This window comes from Phacochoerus africanus, chromosome 5 (genome assembly GCF_016906955.1).
Source record: "Phacochoerus africanus isolate WHEZ1 chromosome 5, ROS_Pafr_v1, whole genome shotgun sequence".
Classification (NCBI taxonomy): Eukaryota; Metazoa; Chordata; class Mammalia; order Artiodactyla; family Suidae; genus Phacochoerus; species Phacochoerus africanus.
The window spans coordinates 101,636,243-101,662,187 of NC_062548.1; the positions used below are offsets into that span (position 1 = coordinate 101,636,243).

General features: G+C 44.2%; 1 protein-coding gene across 3 annotated transcripts in view; it reads left to right on the forward strand.

Moving 5' to 3' along the window:
• The window catches only part of THADA (THADA armadillo repeat containing), a 323,933-nt gene that overhangs the window by 233,240 nt on the left and 64,748 nt on the right, over positions 1–25,945 (forward strand). For all 3 annotated transcript variants that reach the window (XM_047782177.1, XM_047782178.1, XM_047782179.1), the window contains exon 31: positions 12,486–12,580. In XM_047782177.1, coding sequence (XP_047638133.1) covers positions 12,486–12,580 — 95 coding nt within the window. The remainder of the gene's footprint in view (positions 1–12,485; positions 12,581–25,945) is intronic.

Below are 25,945 nucleotides of genomic sequence, written 5' to 3' on the forward strand. Positions count from 1 at the left end.
GTCCAGTTGACAAGACGTAGCCATGTGACGCTGACAATGACATTCATATAGAATTCGAATCCTGTAGTACACATAACAAGCACAAGCGTTCACAAAAGAATGTGGCCCGGGATAGCCAGGCAGGGCTTTCTAGGGGAGCTAGGTATTTGAGCTGCCTCTTGGAACCTGGATGTGATTTGGAAACCCCAAAAGTGGCAGGAAAAGAGCAGGTCACCCTGGGGCAGCCGCGCCCTGTGGGGAACGCAGGTGCTGTGTTGTGGGACAGAGCTGCAGAAGACACGGTGTGTTCGGAGAGCAGTGCAAGATTTGGTGAGAGACCAGTTGTGGCAGGCCTTAAATGTCAGCTAGAGGAATCTGAATCTATCCCAAGAGTCGAGAGGAAGTCAGTAAGCTCAGGCTTACATGGCTAAGGAGGCTGCTGTCTCCATGCTCATGAGATACACTGAGGAGGGTGTTAAATCTTCCAGCCTCTCTCAATGGTCAACAGATGTTCCAGCCCCTCCTGGAGGTTAACAGAAGCTCTCTAGTAGCAATCCCCTGGCCGTATCTGGCCCTTGGAAGCCCCTCTAGCCTGCCTGGGCAGCTAGTGATAGGAATAGAGATGCCGCTTGTGTGCATTTCAGACTAGGTGGCTCTCGTCTGCTCAGTGTTGCTAAGAGGACTGTAGCACCACAAGTTTATAGCAAGAAAGGGAGTTTAGAGATCACTTAATCCAGTGGAATCCTCGCTTCAAACAGAAGCTTAAGTGGAAGTTCAAGACGTTCAAGGTAATCCAGATGGCAAATACAGTGCAAGTTGAGCTGGGGGCCTCGCAGCCCACCCACATGGCTTCTCAGCCCCTGGGAGCCCCAAAAGGGACTCAGAAGTGCACCGGACTCCCTCTTCCCAAACAGGGATCTCATCCAAACCAATACCCGTAGGTGGAAAAACAGACACAAGGAGCAGGTGACTTCTTCCTACTTGACAGATGAGTCTGGCTCCGAAGGTGGCCCAAATTGGGGATGTGGAGAGCACATTTGTTTTCTGGCCTCTGGATCCACCGCAGCCTGATCATCCTCCTAGAATATGCTGCAACCCCAGGCCCTTGGGCTGTCCAAGGGCCTCTCTCGGGAGCTGCCCTCCTTGGACATGACCCACGCCCTGGACCTTCTTGCTGTCAAAAGAGAACGGTTCTGGATCCCCTTTCCGCAGAAATCCACTCTCAACTTGCTGACTGCCACTTGCTATGACCAAGAAATCACACGGGCATGTTACTCAGTGCTAAATGTCAAGAAGTTGATTCTTATGGGTCGTACCACTGTCGTTTGCTCATGATCTTCCAGAGGCAGCTCCTTTAACCGAAGTCAGTAACTTGAGGACAGGCTTTCAAGCACCATGCACACCTGGCAGGAGCACTGCGTTAGGCCTCGCTTAGCTTCCTGCGTCTTTGTGCTCACATTGAGCTGGCTCAGCCCTGGCACTTCATCCTCCATGGTTAGGCTTCACGCTGACCCCAGGGGGGCTTGTGGGCACGTGAGCAGGTTTTACGTCCATGGGCCAAGGGAGCCGCTTTGAGAGAGACCCCCAAAGCCTCATCGCCCTCCTCCCCCTTGGCTGTCAGTGATGCCCAGGCTTCCTCAGCCATTGGACTGGCCTGCAGGCCTCTGGAGGTAGCTTCCCACACACACTCTGGACCTTATTCCCTGCTTGAACTGGAAGGGGCCTTCCCGGGCCCAGAGGCCCTGTGTTCCCAGGTGACCACAGGCAGGGCCACTTGGAGAGGCACTGGGTAAACGGAAAAGCCTCTAGGTGTGAACGCACCTCCCTGGGGTCGAGGGGAGGCAGGGTCACTCGAAGGTGGCAGGTCTGGGTTCTGGCCCCTGCTTAGTACTAACCAGTGATGTGTGGACCTTAACTTCTTTGGGTCTCGGTTTTTATCCGTAAAGTTGGAAGCTCTAGAATGTGAAATAGATGAGGGTGGGGAAAGACACGGTGAGCAATGGGTGTGTGAGTTCAAAAGAGCTAAGCAAATAGAGGGAGTGTTTATTGTCAGATATTTGAGTCGGCCATGCCGACAGGCCCCTAGGTTGGCCCTCACAGAAACAGCTATGCTTGGAGCCTTGCTCTCCACCAGACTGGCCCCCAGGACACAAGACCGGAGCTTGCAGCTGCAAACCCAGATACTCTCCTTGTTCGCCGTTGCGTCATGCTTTTCATCCGATTGTGTTGGGGACACATAGACACAGTTCGTCTAGAAAACCTTGACTCCCTTCTTGGTTTTTGCCCTGATCTTGGGTAGGTCACCTGAGCGATGCGAGCTACTCTGTTGATTTCTAAAAATGGGAATAGTGATGCCTGTTTTTCTTCTCTCTTAAGAATCTTACAAAGCAAGGATACTTTTTGAAAATAAAACTTTTACTACAATGGATCATTGCCAGGACTCATTTCCAAGTGCATGCGTTGCTGTGCTCCCATCAGCACAATTCTGTTGTCGGTGCTGTTAGAAGTTCTCACCTGTGATCTACATGCAGATTTCTCACGCAGCTTCTAGAAGTTTCCATTCACCTCACGTATGTACCCTTTTTAAAAGAATTCTAGGGAGAAGGTGAGGTCTGAAAAGAAAGGAGACTTCTGTTAGCGTTTTATATAATAACTGAAGCTATATATCCGCCAAGCCCCAAACTGTACAATAAAAGTTTTCTTGGATACTACTTTTCTCCCATAATTCCTAGCACATTGCTTATTAAGTTATTAACCAGCAATTTCTCTGGCAGCATATTAAACTTTACTTTTAAACAAGTCACAGAGGGGGGGAAACATGCATCTCTCATAAAAGGAATAAAAAACATACACCCTCTAAAACAGTTTCTTCAGGCTTTGAACAAACCCCAAGCCCCACACAAGGTCTCTTTTTCCTCATTCTCTATACATAACTTGAGTGTTAGTACATCAATGAGAAAAAGATGCCTAATAGAAAGAGGGAAAAATATGAGGGCCTCTGGGGGTGTGGGAGGCTCCCTTGGGGGGCCTCTGAAAAGGCAGGTGAGCCTTCAGGGAGGGAAAGGCAAAGCCGTGGTACTGAGCTTACAGACTTCCTCTCGGAGCAGCGGCACCCCCAGGGAAGCAGAGGCGGCTGTGGCCTCGACCTTGACCTAAGAAGGGCCTCAGGGCCTTGGGCAGACTGCCTGGACCTTTGCTGAGTGCCTACCCAGAACCCTGGTAAAGTGGTGAAGGCCCTCTGTCTTCACACACTCCATACCCCGGGAACAAAAGCTGTCTTCCCAAGGGCAGCCCCAAGTGTTCTGTAGCACGTGGCTGGGACATTTGGTCCCTTTCTGGACAGACTCACAGCTCATGGTGTCTTGCTGTGTGCATGACGTCTTGGTAAGGACTCCCTGCAACCTGGTCAACCACCAGAGAAGGGCACGAAGATGGCTTCACTTTAAAAGGAAAATCGCAGCAGGAGGGCTGCGGGGCAGCTTATACGTGTGGGTGTGAGTATAAACACTTGCAAAGCTCCAGACCAAGAAAGGCTGGATGGAAGTTGGAACATACCCTAAAAATGCAGCTCTGCCGGCACCCGCCTCCCCTCCCGCGGTGGCGGGCAAGGTAAACGAGCAGTCCTGGCTCGCCAGCCAGGCCCTGCATGCTGCTGCCAGCTGGCCTCGGGTGTAGATCTGGACTCTAGATGTTACCACGGGGGAAAATAACTTGTTTAAAAATATATATTCTGCAATTCATGACCGTTTGGCATCTCGGTTTAAACAGATCCCCTATTGTTTCACTGAGAATGCCATATGATGGTTGCTTGGCTGGGGGCTGTGGTAAAAATGGAAATCAGAGGGGAGAGGGGGTTCTTTTTTATTTAATTTACACTTCCACATTTATATGACTTCATGTGGCCTGCATCAAAGGAGTACCTCCTGGCTCCTAACCACAGCAGCTCTTCCTTTTATAACCAAACATAAGGAGAGGCAGCGTCTGGTCGGCCGACCGCTCCTCTTGCAGAGTCTCCAACTGCCAGGGACGACAGAGGGGGCCCGCAGGAGCTCTGGGGGACCAGAGGAAGGTCAAGGCAGCAGCCCGTCAAGTCAGCTGTTCAGACTGTCCTCAGCGGCTCTTCTCTGATGGTTAGTCAGGGCCGGTTTCCTAGAGGGCAGGCTTTGAAGTCCGTTTTAAATACAGGACACGGTGTGGCTGGACATGTGTCAGGCAGGGGGGCCCCCCCGCCCCGCACTCATTATTCTTTTCTTCTCCCCACCCCAGCCCTGCCTCTCACCTGCCTTCTCTGCCATATTCCGCATCTTTGTTTCCTCTCTGCTTTTCTTCTGTCCGGCCTATTTCGGGCCTGGTGGCGGTCCCCAGGCTGATGCTTCATTAACTGACTGCTGACGCTATGGTGAGGGGCTGCCAGTGCTTCATACTCACTGCGCTGGAGAACAGAAGCCGCCTGAGTTGCAGCGAGCCCGTGGGAGCCCTGCTTAGAGGAGGAGCCCTCGGTGGGCTGTCCTGGGCCCAGCCCCTGCCAGGACCCAAGAGCCAGAGTCATCCTAAGCCGTCAAGCTTGTCTGCTGTACCTGTTTGAGTTTCTGGCCGGTGGCAGGCATGTTCCCACCGTTGTATCTTTGCTCCAGTGAACCCTCCTGCCTGAAGTTCCTTCTTTTCATGCACCAGTCAGTTCCTTCCCCATCTCCAGACCCCTCCTCCGTGATATTCGCTCAGATCGTTTTGTCAATGTTTTGGTTTTCTCCATGTATACCCCCAACACCGACACACACACACACACACACACACACACACACACACACACACACATACACACATACACACACACACACACACACACACACACACTAAGCTCTTCAAGGCCAGAACCTTGTCCCTTCCACTTCTGTTCCAAGGAGGATATCTCCCATGGTGCTTCGTAAAGCTTTCTAGATGAATAAAGTTAAGCCATGAGTCTAATCAGGATTCTGGGGAAGTAATTTTTCTCTAGGAACTGGAGTGACCTTAGACCCTGACTCTTGAAGTCCAGATAGGATCTCATGACTTAGAGACCTTAACACTCACTAACAGCGTCAAGCCAGAATGGTTGTCTTCAGCCCTCTGAAGATGGCAGTGGATTCTTTGGAAGAGTTTCCTATGTCCAAAGTAAACCGTCTGTTTCTCACACTAAGGAGCAGGACTCCCAGACTCCCAGGATGGCTTTGACTGATGGGGTCCCTCTAGGGCTTCAACCCTTTGAAGCTTTTGGAGCTCTTAAAGGCTACTCCTAAGTGCCTCCATTTGGGGCGTGTCACCCATCCGCTGTCACTTCCTGCTGTCCCTCCTCTTCCACATCCCCTTTGCACTTCTTGTTATTATGCCATAGTCTTTGGACATGCTGCTTCCTCTGCTGGCAGTGTCTCCCAGGCTCCTCCTCATCCCCCAGCTCTGCTGAGGCACTTCCTGACTCACCTGGGCAGTTCCCCCTTCCCCACCCTGAACTTGCACTCTGGCAACCCCTCTCTCTTTTTTTTTTTTTTTTCCCCTTTTAAGGGCCACACCTGAGGCATATGGAGGTTCCCAGGCTAGGGGTCGAATCAGAGCTACAGCTGCCGGCCTCCGCCACAGCCACAGCAATGCAGGATCCAAGCCATGTCTGTGACCTACACCACAGTTCACAGCAACACCAGATCCTTAACCCCCTGAGTGAGGCCAGGGATCGAACCTGCGTCTTCATGGATGCTGGTCAGATTTCTTTCCACTGAGCCACGAAGGGAACTCCCTATCAACCCCTCTCTCAAGCACCCATTATAACATATGATTGGTTGTGTGTTTCTCTTGCTAAACTAGTGGATTTCAAGTTTTTTGACAGCCATTCACAAGAAGAAATACATTTTACAGATTACTTAATATGTATCTTTGTACTGAGTGTAGGTATGTATGTATACATATGCACCCACACCTATGAAATTTTGCATAGTTTGAAATTTTACCGTCTATATAAGAGATGAACAGTTTGCAAGAAATGCAACAGAGAGGGAATTTACTCAAGATTTAGCCTATTTAATTTCAGGAACATTAGCTTTCAACATATTCACCATCATCTTGGATATTGGGCCTGACCCCATGGATGTCCTCCAGTATTATTATACTTAGTACCCAGAAAAGAAAAAGACGTTAGACTGAATCAATAATATCTTTACCTCAAATTATTACATTTTATGAATTATTTATATCTTATGTCAAAGGTAATTGATTCAAAGTTCATTCTGGGCAAGGATTTTATAGAAATTCCATAGATATTGGAGTTCCTGTCGTGGCGCAGTGGTTAACAAATCCGACTAAGAACCGTGAGGTTGCAGGTTCAATCCCTGGCCTTGCTCAGTGGGTTGAGGATCTGATGTTGCCATGAGCTGCACGTATATGGCCCTAAAAGGCAAAAAAGAAAAAGAAAAAAGAAAATGTAAAAGAAAAAAGGCTGTTCAGGACTCTAAGTTCCTTGAGGGCAGTGACCAGTGTCACTGAATCATTTCAGCTTTATGTTTCCATTCCCTGGCATGATTCCTGGCTCCCAGTGGCCTCTTAGTAAATGTTTTCTAAATGAATGGGCTTCAGTTAAAAAGCTCTGCAGCCCCTGGGATTCCGGAAGGGACAGGAGAAGTGAATAATTGATCACAGACTCCCCGAGAGCTCCTGCTGTCCCCTAGACACTAGAGCCATTGTGGACGTGTCTGGGAAGTCCTGCCTTCTGCCTCCCCCAGCTTCCAGGAGATTTAATGAAGTTCAGAGATCAGGGTCTCGGGTGGGTGTTAGTCAAGGGACAAATGATAAAAAGAGTGGAAGAAAGCATTTTTAACAAGCCCTTCATTTCATGTTATATGTGTAAACTGAGTCCTCATAGTACCTGAGGTCTGCTCTTCCTTCTGAAGCCACTCTTATGCTGCTTTTCAGCCCATCTGTTAGACCCTGACCACGCCTGACTTTTTTCAAACACTCTCAATCTTTATTATACCATACCCTATGCCAGGATTTTTCCATTTGGGGGAAGAAAAAAAAATCCCCAAGCCCACCAAAACCCTGTGGCTTGGTTTCCTGTCCAGCTGGCTTGCTCTTTCCCAGGATTTTATTCCCATCATCAAAGTGGCCTGACAGACCGAGAACAAACCTCTGGCTCACCCTGAACTCTCAGTGTACCATTTCCAAGTCAGAACAAACACCAAGTAAGAGGGAGAGAAAAAGAAAAAGAAAAAAAAATTATTTCCTGACTTAGGAGCCAGGTCAGAGTGAAGCCCAACTTTGATTCCAGACAGAGATGTTATGAGGCCGTGGCCGTGGCTGTGGCTGTTCTCGAGGTTGGAGCCTTGAACGGTGGGCTCCAGGCCAGAATTTCTCTCTGGGCCAGTCTCGAAGGCGAGGCCATGGATGGACTCGTTTGTGGCCCCAGATCCTCTCTGTTTCTTGGAATCAAAAGCAGCCCCGTGTGAGGGAGCCTCCCGTGATCTCCTTGACTACATCAGACTTGGCTGAGCCCCTCATAGCTATGGGTGCAGTCAGAGTGGTCCCTGCCATGTCCAAGGACGCCAGCAAGGTTGGCAGCCTGTGCCAGGCCAAGAGAGGGTGCAGAACACTTCAGCCTGGCTGGGGGCTCTAAAGATCATAACCTTTCCTCTATTCATTTAGAGATTTTTAAAAATATATGGGCTAAAAAAAAAAAAAAAAAAATCTCATGGAAACTAGGCTTCTCACCAGACTTGAAAGTCAAACCGATTTCCCAAAAACATTCTGTATGGCTCCAGCAGAAAAACATCTGGGGTGAGATGCTAAGAGTGTGAGGCCAGATGGGAGGAGGCAGTACATTTTTACACTAAGGAGCACCGGTTAGCACAGAGTATCCCATCGCCTGCAAGTCTGGCTTTCCTTGCTTATTTCCACCTTCTCGATACATTCTCTAGTGTCTCTGGACCCCAACCTGGTCTCACCAGGTCCCTGAACAGGGCAGACTAATTTCTTCCCACATCTGTTGCCCCCTCTCAGAGTGCCTTTCCTTGTCAACTGTGTCTAAATTCTTCCCATCTCTCATGGCCCAGTTGAAACTACAACTTCATAAACCTTTTCCATTTCTCCAGTCCACCCTAATATGTTCTTTTCCTTAACTCCTTACATCCTGTTCCAGAGTTTGTCTTTATTCTTGTATCCCTAACTAGACAAAATTCTCTGCTTCCCAAATCAGAAAGCCTCTCTTCCCAGCACCTAGCTCAAAGCTGGACGATCAGGAGGCATTCTACCTGCTCTCTGCAGGCCATTTATTTATGCAGCCCTGTGCTTCATGTCCAATAATTTATTAACCCATTGCAGTAGGTTTTCTTGCTTGCTTTCTTGAGTGACCCTTTCTTTGGGAGGCAGGGGGTGGAGGGGAGGGAAACATCCCACTTCCTAAACAGTGGAAGTGCCAGAACTGGGAATGCTATCATTAAAGAAGTTTTCATAGACTGTAAGCTTTTCAACTTCACAGACCAAGTTATGACTGATCAGGGGGAAGCTGGATAGAGACAAAAGATGAGGGTCAGATTCAGGGGGAAATTTTCCAAATAGATCAAAGTATTAACAACAACAAAAATTGGAACTGTAGGAGTTCCCATTGTGACACAACAGGATTGGCAGCATCTTGGGAGCGCCGGGACACAGGTTCGATCCCTGACCCAGCACAGTGGGTGAAGGATCCGTCACTGCTGCGCCTGTGGCTTAGGTTGCAACTGCAGTCGGATCTGATCCCTGGCTCAGGAATTCCATATGCCATGGGGCGGCCAAGAAAGAAAAAAGAAGTTGGAACTGTAACATAAAGAACAGTGGTTGTTCTGTTCTTGTGGTTGCCAAGGCGGAGGTGGGAGGGAGTGGGATGGACTGAGAGTTTGGGGTTAGTAGATGCAAACTATTACATTTAGAATGGATAAGCAATGAGGTCCACTTTATAGCACAGGGAACTCGATCCAGTCTCTTGGGATAAATCATAATGGAAGATAGTATAAGAAAAAATGTATATGTGTCTATGACTGTGTCACTTTGCCATACAGCAGAAATCGACACAACATTGTAAATCAACTAAAATTTTAATTTAAAAAATTAAATATATATATATTTTTTGTCTTTTTAAGGCCACACCCATGGCATATAGAGGTTCCCAGACTAGAGGTCAAATCGGAGCTGTACACTCTGGCCTACACCACAGCCACAGCAACACGGGATCCAGGCCTCATGTGCAGCCTATATCACAGCTCATGGCAACGCTGAATCCTTAACCCACTGAGCGAGGCTAGGGATTGAACCTTTGTCCTCATGGGTGCTAGTCAGATTCATTTCCACGGAACCACTATGGGAACTCCTTTTTTTTTTTTTTTTTTGGTAGTGACTGAAAATTTATTAGCATTTTTGGATGCTTGCCAAAATGAAATTGTTTCATTGGGTTTTGAGATACATACTCAGTGAATATATGTCAGTGCTGTTTCTTTTATATATATATATAATGATTTTTTTCCATTTATATAACTGGTTTATAGCGTTCTGTCAATTTTCCACTGTACAGCATGGTGATCCAGTTACACATACATATATACATCCTTTTTTCTCACATTATTATGCTGCATCATAAGCGACCAGATGTAGTTCCCAGTGCTACACAGCAGGATCTCATTGCTAATCCATTCCAAAGGCAATAGTTTGCATCTATTAACTCCAAATCCCCTATCCATCCCACTCCCTCACCCTCCCCCTTGGCAACCGCAAGTCTATTCTCCCAACTCCTAAATAAATACTTTAAAAATGGAACTGTAAAGGACTAAAAGAAAATATGGGAAAATTAAAAAATCTCTATCTTGGAGAAGGGTTAGACTTTGTAAGCATGACATAAAACTCAGAAGACATAAATAAAAATATATTTGACTACATACAGCTAAACATTTTTGAATTGAAAAAAAATTATAAGGTTAAAGGACAAATGATAAACTGCAAAAACATATTTGCATCACGTGACAAAGGGCAGATTTCCTTAATATACAAAGAGCTCCAACAAATCAATAAAGAAAAAATGAAAACAAAATAGGAGATTTTAGTACAATCACAGAAAAGGGAATTCAGATATCATTTTTGAAAAACATATGAAGGGATGGCCACTGGAAATAATTGTGATTTAAATCCAATGAGATCTGTTTTTAACTTATCATCTTGGCAAAGGTCAAAAGTTAAATCACTGTGTTGGTCAGGTTGTTGCAGAGGTGGGGCTCTTATACACTGTTGATGAAAGAATAAATTGATAAAATCTCTTTGGAAAGCATCTTATCAAAATCAAGCAGAATTTTAAAAGTGAAAATATCTTTTGTTTTGTTTTGGTGTTATTTTTTGGCCATACCCACAGCATTTGGAAGTTCCCTGGCCAGAGATTAAATCCAAGCCACAGCTGCAACCCACACCACAGCTGTGGCAACACCAGGTCCTTAACCCACTGTGCCACAGCAGGAGCTCCACATGTGCAAATATCTTGATCCCACAATTCAGCTTCCAGGAATCTCTCTTTTGGGTATTCAGGCCTATGCACAAAACTAATGTATGTATATATGTTTGTATTTATTACAGCATTGTTTTCAAACAAAGTATCTTAAACAGTCTGAGTTATTTCAGTAGGGGACAGGTACCTCCATGAAATGGATCAGTTCACAACCATTTAATGAATGAGGCAAATCTCTGTTTTGAATAGAATGATACTTAAAATATATGAGTGAAAAAAGTAGTGCTCAAAACTTAGTATGTAGTAAACCACTACTCACATAAAACTAAACAAGTGAGTAGCTATAGATAGATGCTTGTAAATGAATAGAATGTGCCTGGAAGGATATACTGTGGCAAGTAGTAATGGCGGCTGCCTCAGGGGAGCAGAACATGTGGATAGAGGGTGGAGGCATGGAAAAGGAGCTTAATTTTTACTGCATCCCCTTTTGTACTGTTTGAATTATTTTTATACCGTGTGCATGTGTTGTTACCTGCTTTTAAAAGCTAATTTTTAAAAATAGCCAGGCGTAGGTATGAAATGAGGCCAGATGTGCAGTGTACATGTAAACATGTCGCTCTGCTCGGGTGAGAGCCAGGGAGCAAGCAGATCCTGGAGGGGAAGCAAGTCAGAGGCACAGACGTGAGGCTGGTCAGCCCCAGGGAGACATTGAAATGACAGGGGGTTTTGTTTTCTGGTTTTGTCTCCATGCCTGCAGCGCGCAGGAGTTGCAAGGATCAAACCCATGCCACAGCAGTGACCCAAGCCACTGCAGTGACCACACTGGATCCTTGACCACCACAAGAGGACTCCCAAAACAGTTTTGTTTTAAATTAAAAGAGCTGACTAGCTTTTCCTATAAATCCATGCACATTCAGAGGATATGAGCAGCTCAGGATAGAGTGGGAATGAACCTTAGGGACGTGGTCAAACTGATCATTTATAGGGAGTGAGAAGGATGGATTGAGGGATCAAGCCAGATGGAAAGAGCGTAGCCAGAACTTGTCCCACATCCTAGATTGGAGGCGGAGGAGCAGGGCAGGGAACGGACGCTTGCAGAGCTTCTGCCGGGGCGAGGCACTGAGGCAAGCGCTCTGGGTTTGCCCATCCAGTGCTCACGATGACTCACAGTGTGATGATTAGGGTTTCATCGTACAGGTCGGGAATCTGATCCAGGTCACAGAGATACTAAGTGCCAAAGTCAGGATTCAAACCCACATCCGTCCCTGCAGTTTTTACTGCTTGTGCTGAACTCTATACACTGAGGAGGTTTGGGCTCTTTTCATGGTCCCTCAGAGCCCAGGACCTTCAGTGCTGTTCTCAAAAGGAAGTCTCCATTCTTTCTTTTTTATTTAGACCCCTAAATCCAAGCCCAGATATTATTCCCAGGATGTGGTTCAAAGAGCAAAAAGAGCTGCTCCATTTATTGAAAGGAGAAAAAAAAAAATCTCATTTATCAGCAAAGAAAGGTCTGTTGCCGTGTTTGTCAGTGTGTTCATATGTTTGTTTTTTTCAGCTGATTAAGTCCGTAAATATGGCTTGTCATATGTGAATGCAGTTCTTCTCCAAAATGCTACATCAGTGATATTCATAACCCATGATTTTTCCCCTAAATTTGTTCGCTTAAGAGGAAGACGATAGAACATGATGTCGAATTCCCTGCCTCCCCCTTGTTTTCAAGTAACTGAGATAGGATGTTGGTTTGTGTTTGTTTTCAGTTAATTTTATTTGGAGCCAGAGCATAGAGTTTTATACATTTTGCACACGCACAGCCCAGCCCCCACCATATGGGCTAGGATTTCATTTTCTCCCCTGACTTGCTCCTGTGTTCTTGCCCTCGGTGACTGTCCATCATTTTTAGCATGCATTACAACTCCCTAAGCCTCATGACATGCCTGGTGGAAAATACCCACTTTCACTCTTCTGTCACCCAGGCCTCAGGGAGAGAAAATATCGATTTATTTTCTGTTCTTTACTTTTCTAGGCAAAATCCATGTTTGGTGACCAGAGCTGTGTGTATTGATATTCTCTTCCTGTTGACTCGCTGCCTTGACAAACCCGCAAAAGGCAACCAGCCAGGTATGATTCAGAGTTATATCATATTTTGGAGTGATTACAGGTCTTTGAAATGTAGGTGGGGTTTTGAGTGGCTCTACCACACACTCCCCCACCTTCTACTTTTGTCAGACTAACCACATATCAAAATTAAACATAGTGTCATACGGTTCCCTCATAGACGCTTCCCGAGAAAGCCTGTCCTTCTTTAGTTGCAGGTTTATTTCCTATTTGGTCATTCAGGGAAGAGTCTGGACTCCACTCAGATACTCTCTGTATTTCTGAGACCTTGGCTCTTTCCCGTTTCATGCATTTTCTTTGAAAGGTCGTCATTTTCAGTAACTCCGAGTTCACTGTGTTCCATTCTGTGGAGATAACTGAGTGGACTCATTTGAGGCTGGAGCTTGGACTGGATATTCGAGGCTCAGTCTCAAATCCACCCCTCACTCCCCTACGCTCTGACTTTGTATATGTTCCTTGGTGTCATGTGTGTTTCCCGGTATGGGCCCCAGATCCACACACAATTGTTCTGTTTTCATCACGATTCACAAAGTGTTCTCGAAAGGGAGAGGGGCAACTCCAAATAAAAAAAAAATTTTTTTTTGATGTGTTTATGTAAGAGGCTGCAGGAAGTGCCGTACATGAGTTCCAGGCCACAGACTGAAGCTGATTTTCATCAACACAAACTGGAATGCAGGGTAATGAGCCTGCAACTGGTTAAAATCAGCCTCTTCTAATTGATTAGGCCTGTCTAAAGGAGGCTACAATTACAAAGTCAGATTCTGAGTACAAGCAGGCCAGACCTTTCCTCTGTTACATTTAGTCTGTCAATGATTTGTTGTCTTCAGTAAATATATTCAGGCTGTCGGAGTCCAGCTCTGTCCATATGGAACCCTGTTCCCCAATTCAAACCAATTTAAAATGCTGGGGGCGGGGGGAGGTGCGAAACTGCCTCTCTGGGATCAATGTATATTAGGCCACAAAGCCCCTGTGGCCACACAGAGGTAATAAGAACACGCCTGGACTTTCATCAGCTTCACGTCCCTGCACAGGGGTAGCTGTTGCATCCGTTTGATAGACTAGGATCATATAGTTTTATGGCTGTGAAACAGTCCTAGTTTATACCTCTAACCCCAGCATAATTAGTAGTAGTACCCCTTTTACTCCTGAAAGTGTCCAGGTTTGCACAGTAAGTCACAGGTCACCCTAGCTGTACGGGACCTCAGGATTGCATTGACTTTATTTTGCCCTTGAGGTAACTGGGTCCAGAGATTATAAACAGATTATGAATCAGCTATTGCCATGTGAATCGTTTGGAGTTTCTACCATTTTTGTATTTTCAGTTCCAAATTGCATAGAGCTTTAGAATACTCATCTGCTTAATGTCTAAAGAGCCTTGTCCAGGAGTTCCCATCGTGGCTCAGCGGTAACGAAACCGACTTGTATCCAGGGAGATGCGAGTTCGATCCCTGGCCTCGCTCAGTGGGTTAAAGGATCTGGCATTGCCAGAGCTATGGAGTAGATCGCAGATGTGGCTTGGATCCTGCACTGCTGTGGCCATGGTGTAGGCTGACAGCTACAGCTCCAATTTGACCCTGGCCTGGGAACTACCATATGCCTTGGGTGTGGCCTTAAAAAAGACCAAAAAAAAAAGGTATTATTAATCTCATCTCTTTTTACTTTTTTATTTATTTTTTTTTATTTTATTTATTTATTTATTTATTTTTTTGCTTTTTAGGGCCACACTTGTGACATATAAAAGTTCCCAGGCTAGGGGTCGACTCAGAGCTACAGCTGCTGGCCTCCGCCACAGCCACAGCAATGAAGGATCCAAGCCATGTCTGCGACCTACACCACAGCTCATAGTAACACTGGATCTTTAACCCACTGAGCGAGGCTAGGGATCAAACCTGCTTCCTTGTGGATACTAGTCAGGTTCATGACCCACTGAGCCACAGCAGGAACTCCTTCTTTTTATTTTTTAAAATGTGACTATTAGAAAATCAAAAATTACGTATATGGCTCATGTATTTCTATTGGACAAGCACTGATTTTTTTTTCCCAGTCCTCTGGGAACTGCCCTCATAAACCATAGGATATATTCGTATGTATGTATCTTTCTTCTATATGAATGTATATATTCATACACTATATCCACACAAGTAGTGGTAGCAAACCTTCCTCCTTTGAGGATGAGTTCGATTTTTTTTCTTTTTTTTTTTGACTGCACCTGAGGTGTATGGAAGTTCCTGGGCCAGGGATCGAATCTGAGCCATGGCCATGACCTACACCACAGCTACTGCAACACTGGATCCTTAACCCTCTGCACTGGGCTGGGGATCAAACCCATGCTACCAGAGACAATACCAGATACTTAACCTGCTGTGATATAGCGGGAACTCCCTGAATTCAGTTTTTAAAATGAACTAAATGTCAAATAAAATGGAGATTAGAATGGATAGCATTGTTTAGGGTAAAAATAATCTGTAAATTTAAAGTAATTAAATCTAATCTTATATGTTTCACAAATTATTTCCAAAGGCAGTTTGAGCAGTAACTAAGTATATCACCAAACAAGGTGATCACTTACCTGGATGTGTAGATTTCAGTGTGATTTCAAAATGTAGCCAAGCCATAGTTTTACCTTGTAAATGCCTTGAAAGAATGGATCATGTCTTACATTCCATGTCCCCTGGCTCAGCAAATAGCAGGCCTGGCTAAATGGATTTGTTATTAACTGATTGATTGAAATACAGAATTTTCCTCAGTTTTTAGAATAATAACAGGTGTCCTCAAGGTACGAATCTTATTTAAACTTATGCATCAGTCAGATGTAAATTCATTGTCCAAATTCAAATCGAATTTTTATTTTTGGCCATGCTTGCAGCACGTGGAAGTTCCCGAGCCAGGGATCGGACCCAAGTCACAGCAGTGGCCCAGGCCACTACAGTGACAATGCCAAATCCATAGCCCGCTGCACCACAAGGGAACTCCTCAAATCAAATTTTATGTCATGTATATATGTAAATATGTGTCTGTCTACCTCCAAAGCTCACAGAGCCCAGACACTGAAGGTAGATCCCTAGGTTTGAATGCCAAGTCTGCCATTTACTAGCTTTTGTGACCGTAGGCAAGTCATTTAACCTCTTTGAGATACTTTTTCTCAATTGTAAGTGAGGATATAATAGGATATATGTCTTAGAGCCATTGTCAACTAATACATGTAAAGTCCTATATAAAGAATGTGCTTTGCGAGTTCTTGTCGTGGCTCAGTGGTTAATGAACCCGACTAGTATCCATGAGGACTCGGGTTCAATCCCTGGCCTCACTCAGTGGGTTAAGGATCTGGCATTGCCTTGAGCCATGGTGTAGGTCGCAGATGCAGCTCAGATCTGGCATGGCTGTGGCTGTGGCATAGGCCAGTGGCTACAGCTCCGATTTGACCCATAGCCTGGGAACTTCCATACACTGCCAGTGTGGCCCTAAAAAGACCAAAAAAAAAAAAAGAGAGAGAGAGAGAGAATCTGCTTTGGAATCCACTTGCTTAGAGATGCTCCTCCCCCTCTGACTGATGCAGAAAAAGCTCATTTTGTTGTCGTTCATTTATTTTTTCATTCATCAGACGTATGTTGGGCACATACATCTGGAGATACACGTGATATATTGTGGACTTATAAGCAGGTCCAATAAGGGATCACAGATGCTGTAAAGGGAATATGTATGGGATACATTTGAAGCACGAAAGAGTGAAAGGTCATTTTTACTTGGGGGGACATGAAAGGCTTCGTAGAGCAGGTGGTGGTTGAACAGAGTTTTGAGGATGAGGAGAAAGTCTCCAGATGGGCAAAGTGGAGGTATTATGGACGGGGAAAGGAGCTCGTCGAAAGTCACAGAGGCACAAACCAGCACAGCTTTCAAAGAAGTAGGACAGTGCGATAGTAGCAGTGCTGGGTTCAAGGACAGCAAGATGTGACTAGAAGTGAGGCTGGGGAGGCAGGAACTCAGTCAAGGACAGCTTCATGGGCCTGCGTCTAAGTAGCTTGAACTTGACCTTGTAGATAAAGGAGATTATTGGAGGATATGAGACAGGGAGTAGGGTCATGTAGTTTTTAAGACAAAGTGACATTTTCTCTATCCACGTCCTTAAAGAATTCTTAGGACCCTTATGGAGCCAAGTTCCTTTGTCACAGAAGAAGAATGTAACCAAAAATGCATTCATGGAATGTCCAGGCATCTTGATAACCATTATTGGGGGCTTGGGGGGGTAGGAAGTGGAAGAGTAGAGTTCAAGGCAGCACAATGCTAAAAAGAGTCATTTTAGAACCGTGCTATTATAAAGGGATTTCTTCCTCTAATTTCCCATTTCACCAATTTTACATAACGTAATTCTGTTTTATTCATATGTGTATACATGTATTTCAACAGTAACTATATCTAGATATGAATCTTAAAGGAGATTAATTCTTTCGAAAGAAATGCAGTAAGATCAATTTCCGGGAAACTTTTTGGATAGAGACGAGTCTGCCCATCTCCTCTCAAATACTATTCTGTACGTGACCTTGGAAGGCTATTCCTACCTCTAAAATGTCCTGGAACCACATTGAAGGGCTGGGGGCATAAACAATGAGAAAACCAGTGACGGGGAGAGGCAGAGAAGATGATTAGAACAGCTTAAGATAATGATGTGTTTTGTGTAATTCAAACTTTTATCTTAGTACTTCCCAATCATTTGAGGTTTCCTTAGCCATTAACTAGGTTTTAAAAATTCCAAATCTGGGGCTTTTGTTTTGAGTTTTAAAGTGATTTAAACCCACAAGGACTCTCTGTCCCCTGTATTCTTTTTCCTCTTCTGAATCCAGCTGTCATCATTAGTATATATCAGTTTCCTGCTGGAAAGAAAATTATAGTCTCCAGTGGGAGTTGGAGGATGAGGAAGAAAGAGCCTAACTGCTGCGAGGACGCAGAGGCTGGGTTACAGGCCTGGGCAGGGACAGGGAAATAGAGAGCTTTCATTTGCATCTTAAACCCATCTTAACTTATTTGCTCTCAGGTTGGAAATTTTCCATTGCAATATCTATTTGCTGAAATCCTCTCTGAGACTTGCCTAAATATTTACTCCCTTTATTCTGCGAGGTGGACTTCTATTTCTTTCCTATGCCCACACCCCTTAAATTGTGTTTTTCGTAGTTCCTGAATTGAACATTTTCTTTTACCAACTGTTTAAACAAATATCTTACCTATTTGCACTGTCTGACTTTAAGTTCTCTTGGTGGGTGTATGAGTGGGTTTCCCCTTTCCTAGTCTCCATTTTGCTAATTTTAATGTAACCTGGTTCTTTCTTTTGCAATTATATGTATGTTTAATGTATTAAAATTCAAATCTTGGGAAGTTTCTGTTGTGGCTCAGCAGGTTAAGAACCCGACTAGCGTTGCTGAGAGCTGTGGCGTGGTCCCAAACGTGGCACAGATCTGGCATGGCTGTGGCTGTGGTGTAGGCCGGCAGCTGCAGTTTGACCCCTAGCTTGGGAACTTCCATATGCCTCAGAGTGCGACCCCCCCCCCAAGAAAAAAAAAAAAAGTCAAATCTTGAAGAGGATTAGTTAATCCCAAAAGAAGAAATGACATAATAACAGTTTCCAAAAAATATTTTAGGTGGAAAAGGATTTGTCCATCCTACCCACATCATGTAAGTGATCTCAAAAGACTGTTTCTCTACCCCTGGAATGTATATAGGATGTCTATTATACTCTCATTTTCAGGAAAAAATCATTATTTTATATCGTCTTCCTTGTAGAGATCATAATAATTATGACCAACATTTATTGGGCCCTTAACTCTATGCCAAGCATTTTTCATGCATTAATGAAGGAGGTACTTGTGGTCCTTCACTTTAGATATGAGGAAACTGAGGCACAGAGAGGCCTGCCGGATGTCACGTGTATAGTGAGAGAACAGAGCCTGAGCTTTCCAGCCACTGGAGACCACACTGTGGCCCCACAGCACAGTCACGCCCAGGTCAGGGAAACCACACCCTGTCTCAGGGAGGGGTGCCGGGGACCCCTCTGTGCATTCAGCTGCCCAGGCTCCTGCCCCTCCTGCAGAATCCCGGGGCCTCAGAGAGGGATCCCCTTTCTGGTAGCTTCCAGGTCGCATGCTTTCACAGGTCTTTCTTGCCTGCGGCGCTGTCTCCCATCCCCTGGGTGTGTGGAATAATAGGAGAATGTACTCGCGACTGGAGCAGTTACTAGAAAGAGGAAGCTGGCTTCTCCCAGGCAGCCACCTGCTTTTTTCCCTTTGAAAGTGGTCCCACGGCCACTGCCCGAAAGACTTCCCAATACCGGCTGCTGGGGACTGCATTTTGTGGTTTCTTTGTTAGTTGGCATTTATAGTTCGGATCTCATCCTTCTGCCAAGTGCAATAAACATTGTGTTTTAACTGGAATGTAACTTTTATTTTTGTTACTATTCTTCTTCTAAATGCCTCAAAGGTGACCAGCTTGTGAGCGTGAAGTCAGAATCCCTAAAGAGTCGAAACACCAGGTTAATGTGCTTTGTAGATCCGTATAAGACGAGAAGACAGGCTCTCATTTTAGACTGCTTGTATTTATACAACGGCAGTTCAGTCATGTAAGCCCTCTCAAAGGCCAGCTTAGATGTTGCTGATGGTTAAGTGGTAAAATCTGTGAGAAGTATGCAGTGACACCTTGTATTTGTACTGCCTAGAACATGAATAATCTATGTGTGACATGAATAAATATAAGGTCAATGATTTTTATGACATACTACCTTCCTTTACCTAAGTTCCGGGGAACTATAGCCAAACAATTACAGAGACTAAAAACATGAGCAACTTCCAAACACCTGCTTTGATTACTTGGCCTAATTAGGTTACATTTAACCAATCCCATCTGAACAAATTGAAAACAATTCTTATCTCTTCCCGTGGTCATGCACTTCTATCAGTGTTGGATGCAGATGTGTTTAACATGACACAGTTGGTGCTATTACTTCTCAGCTCTGGGCGGAAGATAAAAGGGAATTGAGAACATATTTTTAGAGTCTTCTGGGGACTTTGTATTTCTGGGCCTGCAGCTCTAAACTTAAAAAAAAAAAAAAAAGGCTTTATTGTCAATAAATTAATTGCTTTTCTCCAAAACACTGGGACTGTCATCTGAGCTGTTGCTTTTGCCAAAAGTATCTTTCACAGAGAACGGTGAGCTCCTGAAATAAGCGGATGAGTTCTAGCTGCCTTTCGGAAGTCAGCATCACACAAGATGTGTCATTAGATGGCTGGTTTCATGTGGTGTTGACCCCTTGGTTCCTTCCAAGCCCCGTGCTGAGTACACTGGCCCACAATTCTTAGAATTTTAGAGTTTAGAGATCATGTAATCAAAAGGTAGAGTGGAAACTGTAGCAATTAAGTGACTTACCCAAGGTCACACAGCTGGTTAGTGAAAAAGTCAAGCTTTCCTGGTTCCACTATTAACTGTGGTCACCCATCTCTGTGTCCAGAGTGAATAGTGTTGAGTTGACCAAGTCTCTGGATTGTTAACCAAACCATATCATGAAATTGTCTGGATCCTTAACGCCCTCATCACCGATAAGCTGAAACTAGATGCCCATGTCAATTAAGTTAGTTAAAAGCAAGTTGGGTGGTTTTTGGTTTTTGGTTTTGCTTTTTAGGGCCGAACCCGCAGCATATGGAGGTTCCCAGGCTAGGGGGCCAGTTGGAACTGTAGCCACCAGCCTACACCATAGCCACAGCAACACCAGATCCTTACCCACTGAGCGAGGCCAAGGATTGAACCCACAATTCGTTTCCACTGCACCTCGACAGGAGCTCCAAGCAAGATGTTTTCGAAAACTTATTCTAGACATTTCACATAAAGAGAATTGTACAGCATGCGGACTTTTGTGTATGGATTCTTTCACTTAATGTTTTCAGGGGTTCTTCCATGTCGTACCATGAATTGACACCCTCTTCTCTTTTCTGATTGAATGACATTCCATCGTCAGATGTAACAAGTTTCGTTTCCTCAGTTGATGGACACTTGGATTGGTCATACCTTTTGGCTGTTAGAAGTAGTGCTGCTGCGAAGATTCATGGATGTCTTTTTTTGCAGGGACATATGCTTTCAGTTCTCTTGGGTATTTGCCTAAGAGTAGAACTGCCGGGCTATCTGCCAATTCTAGGTTTGGCTTTAAGGAATTGCCAAACTTCTCCCCCAGAGACTGCACCGTTTACATTCCCACTGGCCGTGTATGAGGTTTCCAGTTTCTCCACATCCTGGACAATACTCGTTGCCCACTTTAGGATAATAGCCATCCTCGTGGGTGTGAGATGGGGCTTCACCGTGCTTTTGATTTGCATGTCCCTGATGGCTAATGATGTGGAGAATCTTTTCTAATGCTAACGAACTGTTTGTATGTACACTTTCTTTAGAGAAATATCTGTTCTGATCCTTTGGGTTATTTGTCTTTTCATTCTTGAGTTGTAAGAGTTCTTTGTATATTCTGGATATTAACCCCTTATCAGATAAACGATTTGTAAGTATTTTCTCCCACTCTGTGCATTGACTTTTCCCTTTTGGGATCATGTCCTTTAATGTACAGACATTTTTAGTTTTGATGAAATTCAACTTATCTGTTTTTTCTTTTGTTGCTTATGCTCTTGATGTCATGTCTTAGAAACTATTGCCTAATCCAGCGTCACAAAGATTTGTATCCATTTTCTTCTTAAGAACTTAATCGTTTTTGGAGTCCGCTTTGTGGCTCAGCAGTAACGAACCTGACTAGTATCCATGAGAATGCAGACTTGATCCCTAGCCTCGCTCAGTGGATTAAAGGATCCCTCATTGCCATCGATGTGAGCTGTGGTGTGGGTCAAAGGTGCGGCTTGATCTGGCGTTGCTGTGTCTACAGTGTAGGCCAGCAGCTGCAGCTCCATTTCGACCCCTAGCCTGAACTTCCATATGCCACTGGTGCAGCCCTAAAAAGAAAAAAAAAAAAGAATTTAATAGTTTTGTCTCTTAACTTTTAGGTTTCTGAACCATTCGGAGATAAGTTTTGTGTTTGGTGTGAGGTATAGGTCCAGCTGCATCCTTTTGCCTGTGGCTATCCATTTATCCCAGCACTTCTCATTTAAAAGACTTCTTTGGGAACTCCCTAGTGGTCTAGTAGTTAGGATTTGGCACTGTCACCACTGTGGCCCAAGTTCAGTCCCTGGCCTGGGAGCTGAGATCCCATGTCAGGCTGCTGCAGACCATGACCAAAAAATAAATAAATAAATAGATAGATAAATAAAAGGACCCCTCCTTTTTCCCATTGAATTGGCTTGGCACTTTGCTTAGTCAAAAAATCAAGTGACCGGAATTCCTGTCCTGGTGCAGCGGAAATGAATCTGACCAGGAACCATGGGGTTGCAGGTTTGATCTCTGGCCTCACTCAGTAGGTTAAGGATCCAGCGTTGCCATGAGCTGTGGTGTAGGTCAAAGACGTGGCTTGGATCTGATGTTGCTGTGGCTGTGGTGTAGGCCAGCAGCTGTAGCTCTGATTCAACCCCTAGCCTGGGAACCTCCATATGCCGCCAGTGTGGCCCTAAAAAGCAAAAAACAAAAAAACAAGTGGCCATAAATATATGGATTTATTCTGGACTCTGGTTTCTAGTCCATTGATCCATATGTCTGTCCTTATACCAGGACCACACTGTCTTGACTATCGTTGCTTTATAATAAGTTGAAATCAGGACGTGAGTCTTCCACCTTTGTTCTTTATTTTCAGTGTGGTTTTGGCCGCTGAGTCCCTTGCATTTTCTTACAAATTTTAGGATCAGCGTATTAAGTTCTGCAAAAGCAAAAGACAACTAGGATTTTGATAAGTATTATGTTAAAATCTGTAGTTCAGTTTGAGGAGTATTGCCACTGTAACAATATTACATCTTCAGATAGATCAGAACACGGGGTGTCCTTCCATGAATTTAGGTCTTCAGTTTCCTTCAGTGATGTCTTGTAGTTTTCAGCGTACACGTCATGAACACCTTCTGTTAAGTGATTTTATTCCGGGAGTTCCCGTCGTGGCTCAGTGGTTAATGAATCTGACTAGGAATCCCTGGCCTCACTCAGTGAGTTAAGGATCCAGCATTGCCATGAGCTGTAGTGTAGGTCACAGATACGGCTTGGATCCCAAGTTGCTGTGGCTGTGGCGTAGGCCAGTGGCTGCAGCTCTGATTAGACCACTAGCCTTGGAACCTCCATATACCACAGGCGCAGCCCTAGAAAAGGCAAGAGACAAAAAAAAAGAAATGATTTTATTCCTGTTTTATTATTTTTGATGCTGTTGTAAATGGAATTATTTTCTTAATTTCAATTCTGGATTGTTCACTGCTACTATACAAAACTATAGTTGATATTTGTATATTAATCTTTTATCCACAACCTTACTGAACTTATATACTGTCTCAAATAGGTTTTTCATTTATTTGTTTGTTTTTATGGACTTCTTTGAACATTCCATCTATGAGATCATGTTATGGGCAATAGAAATAGGTTTTTACTTCTTTCTCTCCAGTCTAAATGACTTTTATTTTTCTTGCCTTCTTGCCCTGGTTAGAACCTCTAATATAAGGCCAAATAGAAGTGTCTTGTCCCTGATCTTAGGAGAAGAGCTTTTAGTCTTTTACCATTAAGTACAGTGTCAGCTGTGGGTTTTCCATAGATGCTTGTTATCAAGTTGGAGACATGTCCTTCTATTTCTTCCTTGTTGAGTGTTTTGAGCCTGAAAGGGTATTGGGTCCTGTCATTTCTTCTTCTGCATCTATTGAGATGACTGTGTGGTTTTCATCCTTTATGAACATGATGCAGGTCTTGTCTTTTTCTTGATGAATAGTATTCCATTATGGGCATGGGTTGTTTATATTAATTCACAAGTTGAAATACATTTTGGCACTTCCACCTTTGGGAAATTGTGAATAATGCAGCTCTGAGCATAGATATGTTTATGTGGCTATATGTTTTTATCCCTCCTAAGTAAAACCTAGGAAAGAGATTACTAGGTCATATGATAAGGATTGTTTAAGTTGTAGGAAATTGCCAAACTGTTTTCCAAAGGGCCTTACCACTTAGCATTCCCACCAGCAGTATATGAGAGGTCCAGTTATCCTGCATCCTCATTGAAACTTGGAATTGCCCCTCTTGTTGATTATAGCCATCCTGGTAGATGTGTAGTGGTGTGTTATTATGATTTAAATTTTCATTTCTCTAGTGACCAGTTGTATTGAGTATCTTTTCATGTGCCATGGTTGCAATATGCATATCTTTTTTTAGTAAAGTGTTCAGATTTCTTGCACGTTTTCTTTTTAATTGGGTGTTTTTAATTATTGAGTTGTAAAAGTTTTTTGTTCTGGATACAAATATTTTATACAGATAAAAAGTCATTAAATATTTTTTACCTATCTGTTGCTTGTCTTTTTTCTTTTCTTTATTTTTTATTGTTATTTCCCCCAACTCACTTTTTTTTTTCCACTGTACAGCATGGGGACCCAGTTACACACACGTACACATAGTTTTTTCTCCCATTGTTGTGCTCCATTGTAAGTATCTAGACGTAGTTTTCAGTGCTACACAGCAGGTCTTTTTTCTTAACAATGTCTTTTGAAGAGCAAATGTTTTTAATTTTGATGAAGTCCGATTTATCAGTTTTTCCTTTGTCTTTTATGATTTTTTTTCCTTTTCTTTTCTTTTCTTTTTTTTTTTTTTGGCTGCGCCTGAGGCATGTGGAAGTTTCTGGGCCAGGGTCAAACCTGTGCCACAGCAATGACAACGCCAGATCCTTCAACCACTAGGCCACCAGAGAACTCCTGTTTTATGCCTTTTGCCCTAGTAAAGAAGTCTTTGCCTATCCCAAGGTCACAAAGACAGTCTCTCAGGTTTTCTTCTGAAGTTTGATTTTTAAAGTTTTATGTTTAGATCTGTGATCCACTTTGGGCTAATATTCATGTATGTCATGAGATAAGGTTGAAGTTTTTCTTTTTTCTTTTTTTTTTGTCTTTTTAGGGCCTCACCCATGGCATATGGAGGTTCCTAGGCTAAGGGTCGGATTGGAGCTGCAGCTGCCAGCCTACGCCACAGCCACAGCAACGCAGGATCTGAGCCACATCTGCGACCTACACCACAGCTCTCGGCAACACCGGATCCTTAACCTACTGAGCAAGGCCAAGGATTAAACTTGTTAAACTTGCGTCCTAAGGGATGCTAGTCAGATTCATTTCCACTGAGCCACAACGGGAACTCCTGAAGTTCTTTTTATTATTTTTTCATATGAATATCCAATCGTTCTGACTCAGCAAGACCTCTGGGCTCTGGGTTCTCCCTGTCTGTGCCGGGGAGGGAAGGTGCCCCTGCCTAGTAGTCTGGGGCAACTAGAAGGCTCACCTTATGTGTTGCTTTCTTCTCTCAGGGGCCATGGTCCTGGACTGCCCATGTCTGATGTTTAAAAACAATAATTTCACACGTTTGTCTAGTTTATAGCTGTTAGTTGTTTATGGCAAAGGGCAATTCCTATAGTGGTTAAACTTGCATGGGCTAAAAGAACTATCACCTTCATCACTTTGCTTTGAAACTTCTTGGTTCCTCAGTTGTAAAGTGGGGATGGTACCCTCAGAGCATTGGGGTAAAGGTCACCTGAAAGAAAGAAAGAAAAAAAAAAACTGTGAAAACCCCATGGAAAGTAACATTATAAGAAAGAAAAAATCTAGCATAGGAAGACAAGCAGGTATTAGGAAGTAAAATTGGTACCAAAACGAATGGTCGGTCATCTCATCAGAACTTCTGCTGGTCCCATGGCCAGCTACGCTTACTCCCAGGCTCTCCTCCAGTGCCCATCTGGCAGAATGTACTTGATGGCACACTAAACCGCATGCCAGTGCAACCTGATTCTGTTGGATTTGCCAGCTGTAGATTGTACCTTGTGGCGTCATTCCCACATTGATGTAGGCCAGTGGCACCAGAAACCACTTCAGTCTTAGAGACTGTTTCTTCCAGAACTATAAACTGTAGCGCTGGCAAGACACTGAGATCAGCAGTCCTAGCCACTCATTACAGGTGCGTCGGCAGAGGTAAGCCCCACTTATTTGAAAGAATCTTCCCAGCCACTGAGACTCTCAAAAAGGTTTCACACCGTATCTCATTGCCTAAGGGCAGAAGGGAAGCCCCAGATCCTTTGTGGGGAAAAGGTTAAATGAAATGGGGGGTGTCTAAGCTGTGATGATACAGAAGTTGCTGATTTCTCAATCTTGTCCTTGGGAGCAATTCGCTGACAAAGAACCAAAGCAGTGTATGCTTAGAAGTAATTTTATGTTTGTGTCTTCGGGTTGTCATGTGTTTATCCACAAGTAT